Source organism: Pteropus medius, unplaced genomic scaffold (assembly GCF_902729225.1).
Source record: "Pteropus medius unplaced genomic scaffold, Ma_sr-lr_union100, whole genome shotgun sequence".
In the NCBI taxonomy this organism is placed as follows: Eukaryota; Metazoa; Chordata; class Mammalia; order Chiroptera; family Pteropodidae; genus Pteropus; species Pteropus medius.
This window is the reverse complement of record NW_024348533.1, coordinates 5,094,749-5,118,310: the sequence shown is the minus strand read 5'-3', so window position 1 is coordinate 5,118,310 and position 23,562 is coordinate 5,094,749. Positions and strand designations below refer to the sequence as shown.

Here is a 23,562-nt window from a genome sequence, read left to right as displayed (position 1 = left end):
GCCCAGAATCCCAAACATCCCTCTGTCTCTCCCTACAACACTCTCCTTTTCTCCCCAGTGGCTAAACATCATATATGTATTTATGTATAATCATGGTAACTACTTAAAAATACCTCCTGGTTTAAAAAAGATATTAAAAGGAAATTGCTTAATTTATCCTAAAATTATCAGTATCTCAAAAGGCTTAAGCCCAAATAGGATTCAAGTATCATCAGACATTTCAATTCTAATCATAAACACTCAGTCCAAGGAAAAAAGCATTGAACTTTGAAGAATTCTGTTGCAATAAAAACTTTTTAAAATAAGGACTGTAAACAAAAAAGGAAAACTATACAGTGGCCTTTTGTTCATTTTATTTTTGTTTTAGAAATCCCCCAAACTGGCATTTTAAGGCAAATGAAACTATCCTATTTCCTACTACCCATATTTTAGTCTGGTTTGAGCAAAACTAAAATGTCCAGGTGCTCAAAGGTGCTTGCAGTCTTAAATTTGTGCTTAGTTAACAAAAAACACTGAAACTCATGCTGAAGTTATATAACCTCTAGACGCTTGACACGTCATACTGAATATAAAATTCAGGGATAAGCAGCAAGCAGTGCAGTCTGCACTTCTGCGTGTGCATGCACACTTTCCACTGGCAGTGGAGAAAAAAAATATAACTGAAGAGTTTCATTTGGTAAATGGGTAGTATCCCACAGACTCAAGTCAATATCACATGTTGTATCTCTAATGATCAGACGATTACTTTGTTGTTAGTCAGGCTTTGACCACAAAGTAGGTCAAGGAGAAAAATGGGACAACTACATGAACAATTTTCTCCAAAGAAAACCAAATTCCATTTTACCTAGATTCACATTAATTTTCTTTCTTAACTGGGTGGGGCCGGTACAAAGAGGCTCACACACATTGAAAAGGCTTTAAATTCCGTTTCCTCTTCTATAAATGGAGCTGACAGCAAGTGTTGTGAGGATGAAACGTGAATGTTTATAACGAGGCTAGTTCCCTGCCTGGGACCTCAGTAATATGTTAGCTGGCACCCCAAGGACAAACCAAAACAGGAGACTAGTTCACACCAGGAGTTTTCAAATCCAGTGCTAGTCGAGCTGGCACTGAACACACTGCTGCCATTTATAGAAGCTGAATAGGGAAAGAAAAGTGTGATCACACTAGTAAAGCGATGACTAACCTGAAGGCTGATCTTTTACAACACCATTCTTGCTTCTCTCTTCCCAATCCATGACTTCTTTGTAAATTAGCTCTGCAGACAGAAATGCAAGTTAAAAGGTTTTGTCAGTTTCTCTGCATCTCTAAACCCTGCTTCCAAAAGGACTGGAACCACTACGGGCGCTGGGTGTTATTTTTAATTGACACACAGTTCACTCAGAAATGTAGTCACCCGGGACCAAAACATCCATGTTTTGATCCATTACATCTTTTCAACCCAATATTAAGGCAGCCAAAAACATAGGTGGTTCTGGATCCACAGGGTGTTTTATGGGATGGGGGGTGTGGGAAGAGGAGAACTAGTAAAGTGGCTCTTGTAGAACATTTTAAAGTACTGGGTGTTCTCACACCCATTTGCACACATTTCTCTCCATCGTCACTGTGATTCTCCAAACGTGACCAGCTGCCACAGATGGGCTAGAAGCCCCTCCAGACTGGCCAGAAATTAATCCAAATACCTAACTTTTTTCATGACTTCAACCTGAGTTTCCTCAATTTTCATTTGTAAGAAAAACTAACTACCTATTAAGTAAGCAAATAGGGATTCCTAAAATTTTAGTATTCATGAAATAAAATGAGCACACTGCAAGCATTTCCTGATGCCTTTTGCCAGGGAGCGTGGCTGTGTGCAACGCAGTGTTAAGTGTGTGACCACACAGGTCGCTGTCACTCTGGATACTGTGGAGGAGCCTTGGGCAGGATGCATCACCGCTTTCGACTTGTCCTGACCATGGTTCTCAATAATTCCTAATTCTACTTTTTAATGAAAAATTGTTAGTTCAGTCTCTTTACTGCTGGGTTAATTTGTGGTGGGTTGTTTGGTTAATCTTATAGTGGTAATGATAACTATTTGCATATTTTTTATCTGCAATTTTGCCCAAATTCTATTTTAAAATACATATACAACTAAATGGCTTATAAACACAGCAGAAGTTCACATGGCCCCAGCGAGGTCCCCATGTCTGCTTTACAAGAGGCCTGTAAATTGTAGTTACTCAACATTTCATAATGTATCGTCAAAGTAAGTGCACACGATAACTGAGTTTAGTTTACAAACCAAGATTTAATTATGTAAGATCATGTGAAAAGCCCTTATTTTTCTTTTTTGAAGCAAATAACATACAATTCATACACGTTCCTCTCTAATCTTGTTGTCTTCGAGTTCTTCTCATGGGAAGTGGAAAGAGAGGATAATGCAGTTTCCTGCCCTCATCCCAAAGGCTGCTGATGAAAAGTGAAAAGCTGCCCCTTTATAGGACTTCCAGAAACATCACAAGTGAGGATCAAAACAAGCTCTGTCTTTACCTTTCCATTCTTCAATCGCATGTTCTCTTTCTTCCAACTGGGCGTCGTAAATCTGAGGTGGTGGCTAAAAATTAAATTACATGTAAAGTCAACAGTTCACAAAATAATGAGGCATGAGGAAAAAGGTATAAGCATCTGGAAGACTTCTCATATATTTATGGTATAGATGTAATCTCATTCAAACATGGCTTATGAAAGATTTCTTCATAAGTGTGGTAATTATATCAGTTTCAGTATCAAAATAATTAAGAAAAAGTTAACCCCCCCTCCAAAAAAAAAAAAAAAAATAGAGCTATTACGGTCCTCTTTATAATCACATGACCTGCAAACACTCTAAAGATATCTGCTCAAATGTAATTATAAAATGAGTCATCACAGGCTGCTTCTTGGAGACCCACCCCGGACAAGACTCTGTGCTAGCAAACACGGAAGATGCAGAAGGTGGTGAAGGTGGTTCGAATTTTCAGGTCTTCCCGCTAGAACCCCCAAACCCAACTCCTAACTCATCAATACACTGTTCCAAAAATCTGCTTTAAAATCCATGTTTATATCCTGGAATCTTTTCATATAAAACAATGTTTAAAATGGTAGTTAAATCCCTAGGCCAAGACATAAAAATGTGTTCCATTGATGGCATAAAAGAAGCATGCCGCTATGTGCTTCTTTCACTCACAACTCAAGAGCTGCTATGGGAAAATGCACTTGAGCACCAGCTCAGAAGTGGGGCTCCCCTTGCACGTGCCTCTGGGAAGAATAAACTGTGATCCACAAATTTCTTAGCCTATTTGGGTGCCTGAACAAGATGATGTAACCAATGCCCAAGGCACAGTGCCAGGTACACAATGGAGGCTTAAAAATGGTGACACAATGACCATAAAGATGATTATATTGCCACAGCATAAGCACATTCGCTCCCAAGGGACTCTGAGCTAGAGCCAAGGAATAAGTGTCCCACAGGAGTTGTGACTCTTTGTGAGTCACATGGCCTCTTTGTGATCAGGGGTCCTCTTAAACCTAGGACTTGCTATCCTTCTGTAGCCATTCCAGGATGACAGGCAGAGACTGGGGGAAAGGTAAGACCTGCCTCCACTGGTCAGTCTTTCCATGAGAGCAGCTTACCGCTTCTGCTTCTGCGGGGTCATACCAAACGGTGATGTAAGGGTGACGCAAAGCTTCGTCCACGGAGATGCGCTTGTCAGGGTCTATCACTAACATTTTCGATAACAAATCTCTGGCTTGACTTGCTAGAGTGAAAACAAATATTAATTACTCATGCTGTTAATCTGAAAATCTCACAATAAAGAACTAAATGTGACATCACAGACACTGCAAAGATGTATTAACTTTGAGAATTTTTTGACAGGTTCAACATTAACAGTCTTTTTCTTTATGAGGAAGTCAAGCAGTCCCTTTTACCAGAAACCAGGCTTTCAAGTGTGGTTTCAGCCTCTGGGCTAGGGGAGAAGCACAGGGCAATTAAAGTTCACAGGCATAGCAGAGGAGAGATGGGGCTTTTCTGACTGAGGTAGTTTATCTTGAAGTGAAGAGAAACAAATCTATTCTCCTTTAAACCACATTTTAGTGGTGGGCACAGGAGGCAGGCAGGGGAGGGGCTTTTTAAAAATTGAAATACTATAATTTGGCCTCTGACTTTTGAACTGGACTAGATCTTCATTCCAACTTTCTTTAAACTTAAAAACTTCTTGAATTCCAATTGCTGCAATTAACATAAGTGTTTTCAAACTGAAACTAAGTCTTTATACTTTCTCTCTGTAACTAGCTTTCCTTCTAGCTTGTAAATGGCTTTACTTGAGGATTTCAACTATCTCCCAATGTTCATAGGTTTTAGAAAGCAAACATGAAAAATGAAAGCTTCATCAAGATCATGAAAATAAGTAGAAGAAAAGAAGGTATCTTACTTTTAATTTTGTCTCGTTCCGATTCTGATGGGAATATCCAATCTGGAAAGAGTTCTTCAAATTTGATTCCAGGATACTTTGGTCTGTTTTCTACATAATTCCTCACGGTTGGCTGAAGTTTCTTCATGAAATCTGCAGATGGTGTTCCTAGCTGCTCAATAACTTTATTCCATTGATCAATATCTAAGGAGTCTCTTGAGGAAAATACAACTGAAATGCCTTATATTCATATTACATGAAGCATTATTCAAAGTAAAACTTAAATTATATTTATACCTGCCAACCAGTAATTAACTAGGTCACCAGAAGCATTTTGAAATGATATTAAAATAAAGTTTGGGTTTCTAAGTTTAGACCATTTAGAAAAACTCTTTAACATTCTGCATCTTTTATAAACTATGATCAGTTCATTAAATCTACACTATGAGGTCTAAATGCCTTCCCATTCTAGATCAAAATAAAGTTATTCTATAACTGAAGAATACTTATGACAGAAATGCTTAAACATGAAACCAGACAATAATTCCATAGCAAATTGAAATCGGTTTTTGTGCTAAAGCTATGTTAGGTCTAAAGCTCCCTAAAGTGGGGAGACCTGGGGAGTACCAGCATTCACGGGGCTCTTGGCTTCCTGAACCCTCACCTTGTCCTTTCCCAGGGGCCATGGGCCTTCCTGTGGCTGGGCTTACATTGAGCAGTGATAGCTGTCAGAGGTCATTGTTTTACTTGGTGTCGACCCCAGTCATCACTGCAATACCTAGGAGTGCATTTTATTTCCTCTCGAAGTGCATGCCCTGGGTTTCAGACTCCACTGTGCATTAGATGCTCTTCAGGTGGTGGGGAGTCAAGCTCCCTTGGGTCTCAACTTCCTTATTTGTGAAATGTAGACAATACCAGCTTTGCCTACTTCACAGGGGGCTTAATGAGCATGGGAAGTGATTCTGACCCAAAGCAATTATGAAGGAATGCAAACTATAAACAGCAACTTGAAAAAGTGACAGACTGAGGTATGTCTTAGAAAAATGAAATTTCATCATTGTGAAAGAACCGAGGGAATAGACACCTGTTCTTCCAAATAAACAACACTCAAAACTTCCAAAACGTAGGCCTTCCACAGACCTGCCCGCTCAGGAAATGGATTTTGGACATTCAAATCACTAGTCTGTTCTCTCTTCACATCTCTGTTCACGCATATTGACGAATTGTGCCTGAATTTTATTTACCTATTTAGCCAAAATGTGAAATCTATCCCACACCTACTGCTTATTCTCACTGGTGTACCATCACCCTTTTGCTCTCCAATGAAGCGTTCCATCGCCTACCAAACATGATCTTTCCCCGCTGTTAAAACAGCAGCCAATGGCTTTTGGCTCCATACCTGCAGCTTAGCTACCATTCTCACCTGCAGCAAAAAAGAGGCTTCTACTTGTATCTCTAAGGCCAGCTTCTGGTTCTCACTTAAACAACCTCTTGACAGGCTATTCCTCCATCACTCCATAAAAATCTGCCCATCGAGGTTGCTGGTGACATTCCCTCACCCCAGTGGTCAATTCCCAGTCCTCTTCTTTTTAACTGCCTACCAGCCTCCTTCAGTAACTCCCTTCCTGGCCTCCAGGCCTTGCTCTCTGGCAGGGCCTCTTATGTAGCTTTGCCAGCTCTTTTCTCCGCCACCCAGAGGATGTGGTCCTCTCCGCTGCACTCACTACCGGTGTCTAGCTTCGCACAGTATTGGGAGACCACTCTCTGCCCTTGACATCTCCACTGACCTCCATCTCAGCACCCTAAGGAGGCTCTCAGAGGGCTGAGCATCCAAACAGATACAGCATCCCAGCCCTCCCCACCCACCCACCCACTCCACCATCCTGGTCTCCCTGCTTCAGTCCCCACCCTTGTATCTATCCTCAGCTCAGCAGCTGGGCCATCCTCTTCCAATGTAAGTCCGATGGGAGCCTAGGAAAGGGTGGGTGCTCAACAAATATCTACTGGGTTCATGAAAGATATTGGAACTGTCTTCCCCGGCCCACCCCGCTGTCTACAGACTACAGGGGGGTGGGCCGGGGAAGACAGTTCCAATAAGCCCTGATGTGCAAAGGCACTGTTGTGCTCTCATTATACCAAACGGGAACCAAGGCTCAGGGAGGCCTGACTCCTCAAGGTCACACAGTCACCACATGAGGGTCAGAACTTGGGCCCAAGGTGGACTGGCTAAAGCTTTCTCTTCCTTACAGGCCATGGGCGGCGGGGGGAGACAGGAGTTTCTTCTCTACCCTGGGTCACAAATCTAAAGAAAATCTATGGAACTGCAGTCTGGTTTCCAGAATCTTTCTATCCCAGTAATTTTTAATCTAATGTTTGAAAAAGTTGGCAAAATTATCTTTGGAAAGTGATGTTAATCTCTGTATGTGTTCCGACTTTATATATATAACTATTAATTACTGACACTGAAAGATGTTAATATGTAAAATAGAAATTTTAAATTATTTAACGAAGCACCAAAAGGTACCCGCATTTTTCATTTTTGTACTTTCTAAAGAAAACATTTCCTGATAAAAAAAAGGCACAAAATGAATAAGAATTGAAAAACTGAATGTTAAATAGATGCTTCTAAATTATTTATCTTTAGAATACATCAACTTTTCTGTTTTTAACTGAGTTTATTTGTAAACAAAGGCCTCCTTACTTACAGTTTGAAAGAAGTGAATCTAAGGTAAGCTATGGAAAACTGCTAGAAAATTTATTAGAAAATAAAATGATGCATTTAACTTCATATAAAATCTGGGATGCAGAAAATGTAGAGGACAGTACATCAAATAGCAGGAAAAAACTCTTTTCATTCCAAGTTTGTGTTGTGAAGAATTTATATAATAAGAAACCACCCTCATAAAATTATAAAAAACTAAAGTTACTTTAAATAAAGTACATACGAACACTGACTACACAGCTTGATTTCCTTTAAAAATAATCATCAATCTACCAATGAACAGAGACCACTTTAAGCATTCATAACAAAACAAAATCAAAGACTAATGAAAATATTAAGTGGTTAGAACACAAATGAAAAAGGGCATATGCGAAGAACCATGTTAGAGTAAAACATATTAATGATGGAAGAATATGAGGAATATGAGGAAAGAAAGCTACTATATCTATTATATTATCTATTCTCCTTCACACTATATGTCATTAATATGATTTCCTGACCATAGGATAAGTTAATCTTTTTGCATTTTTTATTTATTTAGATTTCCCAGTGTGTCACAAAATAACCTTCTGGATGGATCTTTTAAAAATTTCTACAAAATGTCAGCAGAGTAACAAACAAGAAAATTAACTAAATATCGTTCCTCCCAAACTTTCATTTTAACCTTTTTCATTTTGGTTTTATGCAGTGTTACTTCAGTTCTTACTTTGGGGGAAAGTATTTAATGCATACTAATAACTAACAAAATAGTATATTAATTGAATTATACAAGAATAGTGGCCTATTAAAGTTAAATAGCAACTTGCCTAGTTAAATTAATTCAATGAACTAAATAAACAGTCTTTTCATTTAAATGTCAGAATACATTTGTCAAAGAGTAAATAAATTTTTATAAGCTATTTTTGATAAAATTCAGACCTAATGTAATTGGTTTAACTTAATTCTAAGCTTCAATAAAATCATTACAGGTAGTCAAGTAAAAAAGAAGATGTAAAATGGAACCATTTGGTGTGTGACACTAATTTAACAAACATAATAAAGCCCCCTTAAAACACAGTCTGGAATTACGACATTTTTCTTTTGCACTCCTGCTGCCTTTGGCGTTTATAGGAAGCATGGCCGGGAAGGTCCCGGGAAGGATACGGTCAGTGCCTTGGAATATCACACAACCTTTCACCAGCTCGCCCATGATGCAACCCACTGACCAGATATCAACTGAAAATAAAATGAAATGATAAAATTATAAAGTGCTATGAACAAAACAAAGGTGAGGAAAGGAATTCTAACAGTGCACTAAACACACAGATGTGGAAGAACAAACTGCTCTAAGGGTGAACTTCACACGATATGAATGATTGCTGAGCTCTGTTGTAGCCACCAGTTTGCAGCAATCTAGGGTTTTAGTGCCAAAGATATTGATACTTGAAAAAGCAAATGAAACCCCAGAAACAAGAAGTGCCTGTCCACACAAAGCTGTTTCAGGCCACATGGCCACTGCCCCGGCCCTGTGGCCAGCGCAGGGTTTCCCTGTGAAGGATACAGTCTCTTCCTGGAAACAGGACTTTATGGAGGACCATTTCTGCCATGATGCACCCGACAGACCAGATGTCCACTACCAAACACCAGGTGATTAAAACCAGCAGGAGACGCCACGTCTTTCCTCAAACCCCCTCCCATACAAGGACAAACCCAACTTGCCAAAGGGAGCTTCTGTAAAGCACGGACCTCACACCTCTGAATCAGCTGAACCTAAGGCCTGAGAGAGCCAGGCAGAGAGAGGGCTATTTAGTGCTCCTGATGGTGGGGACATGGTGGGAGAAGCTAACCAGGAATCAAAGTTTTTGTCTCTTCCACAGGGGACAACAGAAGCCCACAGAGCTGTCTCTCAGAGTGGGGACATGGGTCACAGAACGTTTAAATGAACCTGAAGCAGAGCTCATTTCAGATGTTGGGGCAAACTTTCAGACTTTTTTTAAACAACTAAATGTGATTTCATTCTTTTTGACAAATCTGTCAAAAGCTAAGTTTGAAAGAGCTCTGAGATTGCTAGAATGAGTGAAGTTTTGATGTTCAAAAACTGATTTTACGTAAAAGAGAATATTTTGTATTATTCCATTTATATAAAGTTCAAAAACAAGTAAAATCAATCCATGGTGCTAGGAATCAGGATCATGGCTTCCCTTGGGGGCTGAGAGCTGGGGGGACCCTGGGGAGGCTTCGGGCAGTGCTGGTTTATGTGGGTGCACTCCTGTCAAGTGCACACTTGAGATTTGCATACTTTTCTATAAGTATGTCATACTTTGATAAATATTCAAAAATATTTATTTCAAAAGTGAATGATTTTAACTAATGGAAATATAAAGTTAATTATTTCTTATCTGTGGACTATGATAACCTATGCATAACACAGTCCCCATGTTATATTTCATATAAGTCACAGGAAAAAGAAAAAAAATAGTGATGACCAATAGCACGACTTTTAAACATCTCAGCCTCTTCCAGCCATGTCTGTACTCACCATTCTCTTTGTAGCCCATGCCCAGGATGACTTCGGGCGCCCGGTAATACCGTGTCACCACATAGGGAGTCATCATAAAGTTGGTGCATGCGGTCCGGGCCAGGCCAAAGTCCAGGATCTTAAGGGTGCAGTCTGACTTCACTACAATGTTGCTAGGTTTCAAATCCTAGGAATGAAATAGTTTAAATGAAGAAAATGAACCAAAGCATGCTAAAAACAGTCTTGCATTGACAAGGACCCGTGAGGTCAGCAACCACTGCAGTATACAAGAGTGGCAGCAGAAAGAGAAAAGATGGAATCGAACCTTGGCATTTTGGAACAACTTCAGAAAATCCTATTCTCAAACCGAAATGAATACAGATCATCCTGAAGAGGTCAGATGGTTGCCCTTAGCCCCACGGAGAAACCTTCAAGATTTTTCTGTTTAAAACCTTCTGAGAGCTTCCACACCACCCCTCCTGCCCACTCTCCCTTGGCGCCTGGTCACCCTTCCGTTCCCAACACTGGCTCTTCCCCACAGTCCAAAAGACATAATTTACATCTTCCAGCAGCTGCCCTAAAAAAAGTGAATAAAAACAAAGTTAATTTAATAATATACTTTATTTAATCCTATATATCCATAGCACTGAAGAAACAGTGAAGACAGGGTCTATATAAAATGGAGTCACTTTAACCAAGCTGTTAAAATTATTAACAAGGCATGAGACAAGGCTCTATGCTTGTTCTAAGTAGTCTGTGAACTTAAACTTTTTGAACTTTTTAGTCCTGTGTCAATGCCTGGATACACATCTTGGACACACACAAGACCTCTGGGTAACTCCCTGAAGGATTCACATATCCAGGCCACCTGACATCCATTATCCAGACCATGGATAGAACCAGACCTCCTGGCACCCATCATGTGGGTGATAACTACCCTAGACCAATCCTAGGGCTGAGAACACAGGGCTGATTATTCTCAAGAATGCACTTTTACTGTGAGAATGCTTAACTTTTCTCTCTTCTTTGGCACACCTCTGGGTTTTGGCCTAGTGGTGTTCCTAGTGTGCAAACTCTAAGACCCTTGAATAAATCTACTGTTTATTTCTAGCCAAAGCCTCTAGACTCTTTTTGAGTTTGTTTGACAGTATTATTATTTCAAAATGTAACCAACACATAAAAATTATTAATGAGCTATTTTACATTCTTTTTTCAGTACTGTCGCATTCAATTATAGTGCTCAACAGCCTCATGTGACTGGTGGCTACGCTACTGGATGGCAGGGCACTAGAATTCTGACCCTGGACATGGCTCTTTCATTCCTTGGAAGAAGAATTCCACCATGATCACCAACCCCAGCACCCTACCCACCCTACCCACATCCTCCCCTGGGACCCACCATCCCTGCCATGTCTCCAGTGCTTCCCAGTGTGGCTCTGTGAGGGGAGGCCCCCCCTGTGCCTCCGGCTCTCAGCACGGAGCTTGACAGAATGGACGAGCAGAAGCTGCTTGCTGAGGAGCACACATATCACACACTCCACCACGCTCGATGCTTGAACTCAACTCCTACAGTTTTTCCCTCATAACTCTGGGGCCTTTCTTCATGCCCATCTCCAAACCCCACCCCTCCTCAGGCCCCAGGAATCCAACTTTTGCCCGGAGACGCCAGCCTGCAAAGTCGCCCCAGAAGCTGTGACTTCTGGACAATCCAAGTCTATTCTATTCACAAGTTTTCCAATGTGTAGCTGCTGTGTCAAACTGCCAAGTCACAGCACAGAGGAGGACCCAGGAGAACTAGACCCAGCACCCACTTAAAACTTTCCAACTGATGTGCTGCAAGTAGGCACGTGGTGCTGCAAAATGTCACTGGGATGAGCAGAGAACCATTTAAAAATGACGACAGCTAATGTTCTATTTTATTACTGATAAATGCTCTCTTTCTAAATTTCCTGGATTCGGGAAAATGGAAATTACAAACATATGACTTAAAAACGTGGTGAAAATTCCCACCGAGCCCCAAGAGATGCCCTGAGCACTGTGTGCCTCACTGTGGGGGAGTCCTGGGGGCACCCTCACCCCAACCCCATGTGCATTTGCCATTCTGTACAAGGGAAAGCAAGCCAGTGTTGGCTTCCAGCTTCCTTTTTTAAAATCAAAGAATATAGAAAGAATAGGTATTTTAGAATACAAACTACTAAAAGGTAAAATGCTAACTTCACACACAAAAAATTACTTTAAAACTCCAAATGACGAGAAACCGGTTTTAGTCTCTCCTGTGGCGACGAGAAGAAGAGCAATATCCAGTGGTGATGGGGAAGCCCCTGACACAGTTGTGGGGACGGCAGCGGGTGCTTCCTTTCTAGAAGGTGATATTTTAAAAATCTGAACTATCTCCACTTTACCATCCAGCAGCCATGCAAACCAACCTGGCTGGGAACGAAAGCAGAGCCACATGAATGAAGGGGACAGAGCAGCACCTGGCCAGCTCACCGAACCCAAGTGAATTAGGAAACACGCTCATCCCTGTCACCTGCACCTATCAGAGTCCTCGGCTTGCTCTGATTTTGTTGGAACAACACACTTTACTGCCACCTGCTGAAAAACTATGATAAAATGCAAACTGGGCTGTTTACAATGGGGAGGGTCATCCTGGCAGGAATGGGAGAGGGAGCTGTCCTCCTAGTGGCCCCGAGGAGGTGGTTAAAGAGGTCCCAGGCCCCAAAGGCCCCCACATGCTCGGCCACTCTCCTATCAGTTCCACACACAACCAGAGGCAGCTTTCCAGGATGAATTGAACTTGTAGCTTCAAGATAAAAACAGTTCTGCCCCTTCAAATCTTAAAAGTCATCCAAAACAAGGAAAACCAGAAACACACGTCAAAATACAACCAACAAATCTGGGGGCCAGACCCACAGAGTCGCCTCCTTGGGTAGCATCCAAGATCACACAAAACACCTGCAACTGAAGAGCAGAGGGGCGGCAGGGCTGAGACTGTGGGAGGGAGCACAGGAAACAATGAAACTGATGAAATGGCTAGCACATTTGGATGCACTGGGAGAAGCCTCAGATGCCCGGCAGAAGGTTTAGGGTCAAATCGGCTATAAGAACACCGAAAACTGCTCCCTTCTTGAAAACTAAAACAATGACGACAAAACTCAAACAAGTAGAAGACAAGTGTCGTTAACTCCACTGATAAAATGGTGAAAAGAAAAGAAATATATTTGTGGTATAAATGTATGGCTGGCTATGGAAAGCATTTATACGGTCATGATGATGTAAAATATAATATGGATATGGATCAAAAACCAGTAACACTGTAAATACTGGGTTTGTTGGGGAACAGGTAAGTGAGGGTCGCAGTTGGTGAAAGTGAACTAAATCAGTATCCTATGCTCCAAATTTTAAAAAGTCAACTAATAGAGATCTAATCATATTAAGACATGGAGATAAATACTAAAACAATGGCTAAAAGACCTAAAAGGTTTGTTTCTAGGAAGAGTGAAATAAAAGAGAAAAGGGAATGAAGTGAGGACTCTTTTTTTAAAAAATAAATATTTGTAGAAGGAGGGGGAAAAATGGCATAGATGATAGAGGCTCTGTTCATCCCTCTGGTGACCAAATCAAAGTTGTGACGGAAACAAGGAGCAAGTAGCAAGGAAAAATCACCTGGGATCTAGATGAACAAGCCGTACAACTAGGGAGAAATCCAAGAAATCACCCTGCAACGGCAGAAGGTAGGACGGAGTGAGGACATGGGGCTGCCCAGTCCTGAGTGGCTGAGACAGAGGCTGTGGTAGCGGCAGTGGCAGATGCCTCTGAAAGGGGCTGTGTCCGCAAGCATATTTTTGCAGTGACGGACCTGCTCGCTCTGAGCACCAGTGCCGATTCGGCTGTGTGCAGGGAGCACCAGGAACATACAGGGAGATAGTGCTGGAATGAAACCTGAGGCGAGACTTGCTCTGTACAGATGTGCCCTGTTGAGCCCTCCCCGCTCCCAGTGCACAGACACAGCGCCGCCATAGCCATGACATCATCAAACTGGATAATAGAGGTCATTCTGCCCAGAGGCTTCACTGAAACCCCGCCTCCCTCAAATCGTGGCTCCACCCAAGCCACATCCAGGTATATCCTCAGTGAGTTAGGTGCTCCTTGCTGAGCAATGACTAGACTCACACTGGAGGCAGCTGGTCTCAGTTTCTGGCATGGCCTTTTGAGGCCACTATAAGCACAGCATCTGTGGGTTGCTTACTGAATCTTAACATGTGGCCCTGGAGGGGTAGAGGCTTGGGCTAAGTTTGGCCTGCAGCTGAACCCCTCTCAGGACTATGCCACTGGACACTTACTTCACAAATCCACACTAATAAGACCAGGAAACTTAGGAGCTTTGCTGAGTACATAGAAACAGACATGGAAAAGCAGCCAAAATGGGAAGACAAAGAAGCAGAAACCATATGAGAGAACAGAATAGAGATCCAGATATAATGTTGTCAAGTAATCTAACAGATGCAGAGTTCAAAACACTGGTTATAAAGATGCTCAATGAACTTTTGGGAAGCGTAGATAAATTTAGTGAGAACTTCAACAGAGAGATAAAAAACATAAAAATGGAAATGGAAATTATAAAAGAGAACCAGTCTGAAATGAAAAACATTATCTAAGATGAGAAGTACATTAAATGGAATAAACAAAAGAATAAACAAAGTGAATAAAGAAAAGGATCAATTGCCCTATCTAGAGGATGGGAAAGCCAAGGACACTCAATCGGAATGGCAAGAGATAAGATGCCAAGACTATAAAAATAATTTAAGGAGTATATGAGACAAAATATCCATCTGATCAGCGTATCTGAAGGAAAACAAGATGTTGAACTGCTGTTTGAAGAAATAATGATGGAAAACTTCCCTAACCTGGTGAAGAAAATGGACATAAGACCCCAGGAAGCTCAGAGAATCCCCAAGAAACAGGGATCCAAAGAGGCCCACACCAAGACACAGCATAATTAAAATGCCAAAGGTTAAACACAAAGAAAGAATATTAAAAGCAGCAAGAGAAAAGAAGATAGTTACCGACAAGGGAGCACCCATAAGACTGGCAGCTGATTTCTCAAAAGAAACTATGCAGGACGGAAGGGCTTGGCAAAAAATATTCGACAGGATGAAGACCCAGGATCTACAACCAAGAATAATTTATCCAGCAAAGCTATCATTTAGAGTTGAAGGACAGATAAAGAGCTTCCCAGACAAAAATAAGCTAAAGGAATTTATCGCCACCAAGCCAGTATTACAGGAAATGTTGGAGGGACTTCTTTAAGAAGAAAAAACATGTATCAAAACTGAGAATAAAGAATGGTAACAACTACATTCCTATTAATAAGTACCTCAAATGGAAAAGAAGTGCTCCAACTAAAAGATAGAGTGGATAAATGGAAAGGAAAACAAGATCCCTACATGTTGCCTATAAGAGACTCACTTCAGATTAAAAGACACACAGACTAAAAAGAAAGGAATGGACCTAGAAGGTATTTAAGTCAGAGAAATATAAACACTATATGATTTCACTTATATGCAGAATCTAAGGAATAAAAAGAATAAACTAATCAAAAACAGACTCACAAATATAGAGAACAATCTGGTGATGGACAGAGGGGATGAGGAGTTGGGGGGATGGGAGAATGAGGTGAAGGGTTAAAGAAGTACAAATTAGTAGCTGATGGATGGTCATGAGGATGGGGAGCACGGCAGAGGAAATGCAGTTAGCATTAATATGTTGGCTAGGTAGAGGGTCAGGGGAGGTGGGGAGCAATTGGGGGGATCGTTTTATGAACTATATAGATATCTATATATAGATGTCTAACTAATGTACTATATACTTGAAACTAATTAAAATAAATAAATATTTGTAGAACTAGTTGAAACTTGATTAAAATAAAAAAATGAATCAACCAACTCACTCAGCAAGTTGCAGGACAATTATGTACAAAATGATCCTGTTTTTGAAAAATATAAGTTAAAAAAGACATAAGTATAAACAGCTGTACTGGTATCAGCTTAAGTAGGAAGTTGGTGTCAGTGTAAAGGAAGGAAGGAAACACCCCAAGTGCTCACTGGCTACTTCCAGGTGACAGTGGAGGGCTGGAGGACTCTCATTTCTTTTAGTTTTTTGAATAATATAAAGTTAAAAGTGGTGGTAGTATGGGTGTTTTTCAAATAATTACAATGTTATGCTTAGTATAAAACCATTTTAATAAGCAAAATTGAAAGTGTGTGGTATTGTATATAGGCCGAAGGATGGAGAAGGCTAACACACTCCAGGGTGTTCATCGCCTCTGAAGACCCAGAGGGGTGGGTGAGGAGGGCATGCAGGGGCCCTTCACTATTTGCTTTATTGGCCTTTCCCACAGCATGCTACTTTCCAATCAGAGGGGCTGGCAGGCCCGCAAAGGTGAGAACAGAATAAAGCGGAGATCCATGGGATCATTTGCTCAGGTCTTCTCAGGTTTCTAAACACCATGCTGGGCAAAGCAAACACGTCTTCGGCCACATCTGACCTGTGGTCAGCAGGAGTAGGCCCAAGGTACAGGGACCACATAGTCCTGGACACAGGCATGTATGGCCTGCAGCTCCTACCAGGTCTCAGGACAGGGAGGATGGCATGTTATCTGGGCCCAAGAGGGGAAAAACAAGGCAAACTGTTTCCTTTTACTTAATTAATAAGGTTTAACATAGTAAGCTTACTAATCGAGGCACTTATTCTAAAGCGTGAATTTAATACAAAATGTATTTAAGAGACATTAAGAGTGCCTTCATTTATATAAACGTCTATGAAAATTTTAAGAAGAGAAATAGAACAATATGTTGGGAAATCTTTCTTTTTAATTAAAAATAGCATTATTTTTAAAGCAAATTTATCAACAGAATTTGTATTATTTTAACTGAACACTTGGTGGCAGCAAAGGCTGTATTTCACATAATGCCACGCCGGTCAGGAGCCAAGCGCTTATCAGCTAGCAGGCCAGGCCAGGGGACAGGCTCTCGTAGCACCAGGATGCCTCTGCCATGCTGGCCTCCAGCTGCAGACAGTGAGGGACAAGGGCTGAGCCCTCTCTGGATTGGTGGGCTCTGCCGCCACAGGAAACCTCCATTTGGTGGCTATGATGGTACCGATCTTTCCTGGCACCTAACCGATCTGCTACACCATCGAAAATCTATTCTTCTCTGTATGAAAAGGCTTCATTGTTCTCGTCTATCTTCCTCTCCATACAGATTTTAGTTCCAAGAAATGATAACTTCTTGATGTTGATAGTATGTAAAGACAGTCTGTCAACAAAATTGGTACGGTAATAATTCAGGGAATGCTATGAATGATTCCAATAAAATTATATTATTTCTGCCTAATCTCATTCAACATTTTACTTGTTTTAAAAAAATTCTGTCATGATGTTCTGCTTATGCAGTGGTACAAGTCAAAAAATAAAAGCTCATCTAACAAGCTTATTAAATCTCTTAACAAGAGAATTACATTGCAGCTCCCCGATTTTTACATGTTACTTCGCAGTAGCACAGGCACCTGTCATTCACGCCCAGCCTCAGTCCAACAAGGGGCCCACCCAGGGCCATTCCAAAAGCTCCCACCACTGGGGCTAGGATGCCAGAGTGGCAGAATTTTACAAGAGAAGAAACGAATATTTGGGCCATAATTTATGGAAGATTTCACAAGCAACTCTATCTACATGGCCTCTTAACTTTCTCCCAGCCCAAATCTAATCCCTTGATTCATTAAAAATGGGGTTTCGAATATGGCAAAAATATTAATAGGCGAATATGAATTTATGGTATTTGGAAGTTCTTTGTCTAATTCTTGTAAGTTTTCTCTAATTTTAAGTATTCTTCTGCAGTATCAAGTTGAGCCCTGGCTCCTGCCTGCATCTTGGGTGGCTGGCATGGGCTGGGCCAACCAGGTATTCTACAAATGTCTTCTCGTCTCAACAATGTCTGGAAACTCAACACATTCCCATAGTTTATTTGGATTTCTAACACTGACAAATTTCTTTTATATCTAGAGGATTATGCCAACAAAATGATTGTGATTTTAAAAATAAAATTAACACGGCATCGTTACTTACTCTATGGATGATACCAGCTGAATGCAAATGTTTAATACCACAGAGCATCTGGTAAAGAAGATAGGACATTCTTTCATGGTCCAACTCCATATGAATAACCTGACATAAGTTAGCATCCATTAATTCCATAACCAAGTACCTGAGGGAAAAGAAGATCAGCCATGTATACATGAAAATTATCCAGAATTCCTTTATGGTTATTAAACTCGATTTTTTTATGAAACAGTATTAACTTACCAACCCAGTTAATGCATTGGCTAAAGTAAAACGATAACTTGTTTTTCTTTAAACATTTTATAAGGTAGCTTTAAAAGAAATAAATGGATAATGGAACTCTGTAAGGTTTTCAAAAGAAAAATAACTAACAATACATTGTCTTTCAAGTGAAGAACACAACAATTTTTATATCGTAGTAAACAGAATCTCAAACATCCAAATTCTCATACATCTTAAATTTTTTGCTATTGGATCATTCTTACAAGTATAGAAACCATTTTGTTATTTCTTTCATCTTAAGAAACTGACCCCTGGGGATGTAAAGTACAGCACAGGGAGTCAATACTATTGTAATAACTATGTGTGGCATCAGATGGTACTGGACTTATTGGGGGGATCACTTCATAAATTATATAAATGTCTAACCACTGTTGTACACCTGAAACTAATATAATATTGTATGGCAACTGTAATTAAAAAATAAATTTTCAAAAAGAAAAAAGAAAACTCAACCTCACTTTCCCCACCAGCAACCACCCCATTTTTATTCCCTTTGTAAGCAAACTCCCTAAGAAGGTGTCCATGCTCACCATTTCCAGTTCTTCCCCTACTTTTTCTTAATCCCACTTTGATGAGGCCCTTGCTCCCACCACGCTGCTGAAACTGTCCTCAAGGTCCCCAGCGGCTTCCATGTTGCTAAGTCCTGGCTGATCGTGCTCTCCAGCTTTCTCCAACTTCTTACTGTTGGACAGTCAGTGCTCAGTCCTTGGCCTTCTTCTCATCACTAACTGTCACGGTCTTGGTGATCTCCTCTGGTCTCTGGTCTCAAGGCTTTAAATACCATCTATAGACAGTGAACTCCCAGATTCATACCAACAACCCAGGCCTCTTTCCAGGCTCATTTATCTAACAGCTCACTTAATAGCTCCACTGGGGTGTCCAACTGACATCAGAAGTCATATCTAAAACTGAGTCCCTGATTCCACCCCAGCCTCCGACCTGCTATTTCTGCAGCCCTACCCATCTGGGCTGAGAGCACTCTCACCCTTCCGGGGCTCAAACCAAAACCCAGGCATCAGTCTCAACTCCTGCTCTCACACCATACTTCCTCTCTAAGCAAACATCATGGTTCTACCTCCAAACAGTTTGTGTCCAGTCTCTTCCCTTTACCCTTATAATCACCCCATTGGGTCTCAATGGTGCTACCATGATCTCTCACCTGAACTACTGCAATATCCTCCCAACTGGTCTCGTGTGTCCTCATGCCTTGTGGGGGGTTCTCAACCCAGAAACCGAAGCTATTCTTTTCAAATGCAAGGCAGATAAACTCAGGCCTCTGCTGAAAATGTTATTGACCATGCTTTAGAGTAATCCTTACAATGGCCCTATCACTGCTCTGAGCCCACTTCGTCTCTCCTCTGCTCCGCCTGCTCCAGCCACATTGGCCTCTTGCTGTCCTTAGAACGCACCAGGCAGGCTCCCACTTCTGCACCATTGCACTGCTTGTTCCTTCTTTCTCAATTCCATCTTCCCTCAAATATCTGCAGGACTCACCCCTCACCTCCTTCAAGGCTTTCTTCAAATGTCACCAATACAGTGAAGTCTTTCCATTTCAAATAATAATTGTAAACACCTGAACCCTACAATCCTGGCTTTCAAGAGACTGGAGAAAAACACTTTATATTTCAAGAAAGCAAATCAGTGGCATTAATGGTCACTGTCTGCTCTGAAGAATTACTCCTAGTCACCTTTTATTTGTTATGGGGATGATAACCATCCAGGCACAAATAGCCGAATATTATTATCCATTTCCTTAATATTTCTCTTCCACAGAGAAAAGTGACTAAGATATTAAAAATGTATTGCTACCTATATTTCCTAAGGAAAAAAAAGCAGTTACTTTCCTTTCTCAATTTTCAGTCTTCAATGCATAGTGCATTACTGAATAAAAATGATACTTACACATCTTGAAATTCTTCTAGAGTTTTTTGTGGCGTAAACACATTTAACAAACTAATGATCTGAAAAGAGAAAATTAGTTAAACCTCAGTATGTCAGATGACTCTACTTGATCATAAAAAATTAAGTTTAACATTAATGTGTATTAAAACTGGGGAAAAAAATCACAATGGAGCTCACTATTTATTATTTATTTAACAAAAACATTCTGTTACTTGGCGTTTGAAAAAAGTTAAATGATTAGGATTCTTATCTTGGAATTAAGATGCATTTTTAATCTAATTACTTTTATGTGTCTCTAGTAACTACTGTTACAGAATTTTAATACTCAACGTCTAACTCTGAACATGTAGTAGAAATTATGGGTAGAAAAACACTAAATAAAGCAGTATGTTAACTCTGAAAACAAATATTATGTGAACACTTCTAAAAAGTTTTGAAACATGAAGGCTAAGTTTGTATTTTTGGCATAATAAAGATGTAACACCTCATAGTATTATATATTTACTTGACGAGAATTCTAGAGCCCACTGCAGGCCTCAGTCCTGGCACTCCGATGGTTAAAAAATGACTCCTGCTGCTTGAGTATCATGTCAAAAGACCCAGGGAAAGAGGAATTATTCAATATATAGGATTGGGGTGGCTGGCTAGCCAAGAAAAAAGTAAAACTGGATCTATAATTCATTCTTTACACTAAAATAATCTTGGAATGAAAACATTTAAATCTAAACCATGAAGCTATAAAACATTAAAGTATGAATAAACATTTATATAATCCTAGTGTAGAAAAGCCTTTTCTAAGCATGACAGGAGGAAATCTAGATTTAATTCCATTAAACCCAAACCAAAATCAACTAACCAAACAAAAATCTCAGGAGAGCAAAAACAACCTAAATAAGGTCAAACAGAAAAGAAGAGAGGGTTGATAGCTTTAATATACAAAGGTCATCTATAAATGCATAAGAAAGAGCCCAACAGTCCAAAAGAAAAATGGGCAACAGCCACGGAAAACAGTCTCAAGAAATAAAAATAAATGGCTAATAGAGATAAGGCAAGAAATTTAGCCTCAAAAATAAAAACATTTCATTTGTCTGTCAGATTGCTAAAGCAAAACAAATGATCAATAATATGTAGTGATGGGGAATTTAGAAATAAAAGACATTCTCAGATACTCTTGATCAAAGTGTAAAATTAACAGTCTTCCTTGAGGTCAATTTGTCAGCAAATATTAAAACCAGAAGTGTACATTCTCTTTCACCAAAAATCTTGGCCAAGAAATTCACCTGGGCAAGTGTGCAAAGATGCACGCATACACATGTTCATTGCAGACTGTTTATAATAGTGAAAAAATGGAGACAACCTAAATATCCAATAATAGGTGATTGGTTAAATAAATTGTGCATCTGCACAATGTAGCCATTTGAAAAATGGTTTATATCTATGTTCATTAATGCCTATGCGATCTAGCAACATTCCATGAGGGAAAGCAGCAGGATGCCTGATAATACAGCACATGGTGTTTACATATGTATGTAAGTTGTATGTTCACATCTGGATGACAGTGCTTACCAACGTGTTAATGATAGTGCGTTGTGGGTGGTAAGATTCAAGTATTTTTGCTTTCTTGTTTATATTGTTTGAATTTTTAAAAATAACCATACTTTTTGTAAGCTGAAAACAATTTTTTGAAATAAGTAAAATAAAGCATGCATAAGAAAAATTTAAAAAAAAATTCAAAGCACAGACTCAAAAGAATGAACCTATCTTAGTTTTGTATTTAACGTCTCTACACTAGAAAGACCCAGCATAAATGTTAAGACAACAGGAGCCACATAGAGTTGAATGTAACCTTAAATTCTCATCTTCCTCCTCTCACAACAAAAAAGGGTTGTGTGAGGGGATTTCCAGAGGCCCTTCCAAACTTAACATTTTATGATTTTATAATGTGGCAAAATTATCAAAATCATGTTCAAAATAATGCTCAGAGACCAGTAACAGAACATAAAAGGTGTCTGAAAACCTCATTTTCTAGAGATACTTTTTCTCTTTAAAATTTACAGTGCTTTGATTTCTGCAAAGATGCCAAGTACAGCTATCTTGAATATAATGTCATCTAATAACATTTATTTAAAACTGAAATGTCTGTATTGCAAGGTAAAAAGTTATTTATAGAACAGTGTTTTTCTAAAAAATATTTAGTTGTTTCTATTTGTTAGGTTGATACTGTTGTCATTTTATAGAAACAGAAACAGTGAAAACCAATGGCTACAGGGTTGACACTCCTGTTCTCGCTGAGTGACTTCAGTTCTTATGGAACATGATGCTTCTTGCTGATTTTGATTTCCCCAATGTTCATAAGAATTTTACCAATAAAATATAACCATTTAAATGGCTATTTTAATCACTAGTTTACCCTCGGTCTAAACTCAATGTGACTCAGAAAATTATCATATCGCTGACAACACTCAAGTTTACAGAGGAGGCACAGACATAACTTACATTTTTATGATTGACACATTTTAGGAGGACGAGTTCGCGATAGGCTCTCTTTGCATGAGTTTGATTCTGAAAAGGCCGACTTAGTTTCTTGACTGCAACATTTATCCCAAGAACGGTATCGAAAGCAGCACTGTGATTAGGAAATATAATAAAGAACCCATCAGAATGATTTTGGGGAATGTATAATGTACAGTCAGTGTATTATCTTTTTAATGAGTAACAAACATGGAAAAATCTTTCTGCTTGTCTCCACCTGAGGTGCAAGAACCAGGGGAGGTGGCCAAGAGTGTAGGATGGGCTGGCACTTTTGCAGAGGCGCAGACATGGCAGCTGCAGTTAGGATGGGGTTCAGCAATCCTTTGCATGGTGATCTCTCATTATATTAGTTGAGATTATTATGTTCGGAACCAAATAATTTAATACAGAGAATGTTAAGACCAGTCAAGAAGTGACATCTTCAGTTTAAATATGCCAGTAAGTTGAAAAAAAAAATCACTGATTATCACAGAATAAAATATATTTTCGAGTGGAAGAAATGGTTGAAGTCATGGAAGAATATAATAAATCTAAGTTTTGATTGATTGTGTTTTTCCCAGACGAAAAAATCTAAAAAGAAAACAGAAGCCAAAATCTCAGCTCACTGTAAATCCCAAGATACAAAATTTCTAATGTAAGCAATTGCTATATATAAAATTCTACTAGAAATAGTGCCTCATACTATTAGAGTAAGAATAGCATCTTCTAGAGCCTTTGTTTCCAGATCTCAAGTTCCCAGTTGAAATTTATGGCTCATTTTCCTTCAGAAAATAGGAAAAATGAAGTAGCCTGGTTGTGCATTTTGTACTAATTTCAAACTTGTACTAACAATACCACTTGTATTATATCTTTTGGCTGGGTGTCATGGGTTAAAAGTTGCTAAAGTCCACCTGAAAACCGAAGTACCATTTAAAATGTTTTCTATTTCTTTATCTTATTCAGTTTATAATATGGTTTATACTTATTCACTTTCATGAATGATGTTTTTTTTTTTTTGCCAAACAACCCTAATTTAACTTCAACGTGCTCTTAAATTGAAGGCTGTCTGCTGTATCATTGAGTTAGGAATGGTAAGAAACTTCAC

General features: G+C 39.7%; 1 protein-coding gene across 4 annotated transcripts in view; it reads right to left on the bottom strand.

The window, feature by feature from the left end:
- The window catches only part of MAPK9 (mitogen-activated protein kinase 9), a 48,802-nt gene that overhangs the window by 3,309 nt on the left and 21,931 nt on the right, over nt 1–23,562 (bottom strand). For all 4 annotated transcript variants that reach the window (XM_039880224.1, XM_039880223.1, XM_039880225.1 and 1 more), the window contains 9 exons: nt 22,443–22,572; nt 19,947–20,005; nt 17,769–17,907; nt 9,668–9,833; nt 8,293–8,364; nt 4,449–4,631; nt 3,649–3,773; nt 2,530–2,593; nt 1,187–1,258 (listed from right to left, as the gene is read on the bottom strand). In XM_039880224.1, coding sequence (XP_039736158.1) covers nt 1,187–1,258; nt 2,530–2,593; nt 3,649–3,773; nt 4,449–4,631; nt 8,293–8,364; nt 9,668–9,833; nt 17,769–17,907; nt 19,947–20,005; nt 22,443–22,572 — 1,010 coding nt within the window. The remainder of the gene's footprint in view (nt 1–1,186; nt 1,259–2,529; nt 2,594–3,648; nt 3,774–4,448; nt 4,632–8,292; nt 8,365–9,667; nt 9,834–17,768; nt 17,908–19,946; nt 20,006–22,442; nt 22,573–23,562) is intronic.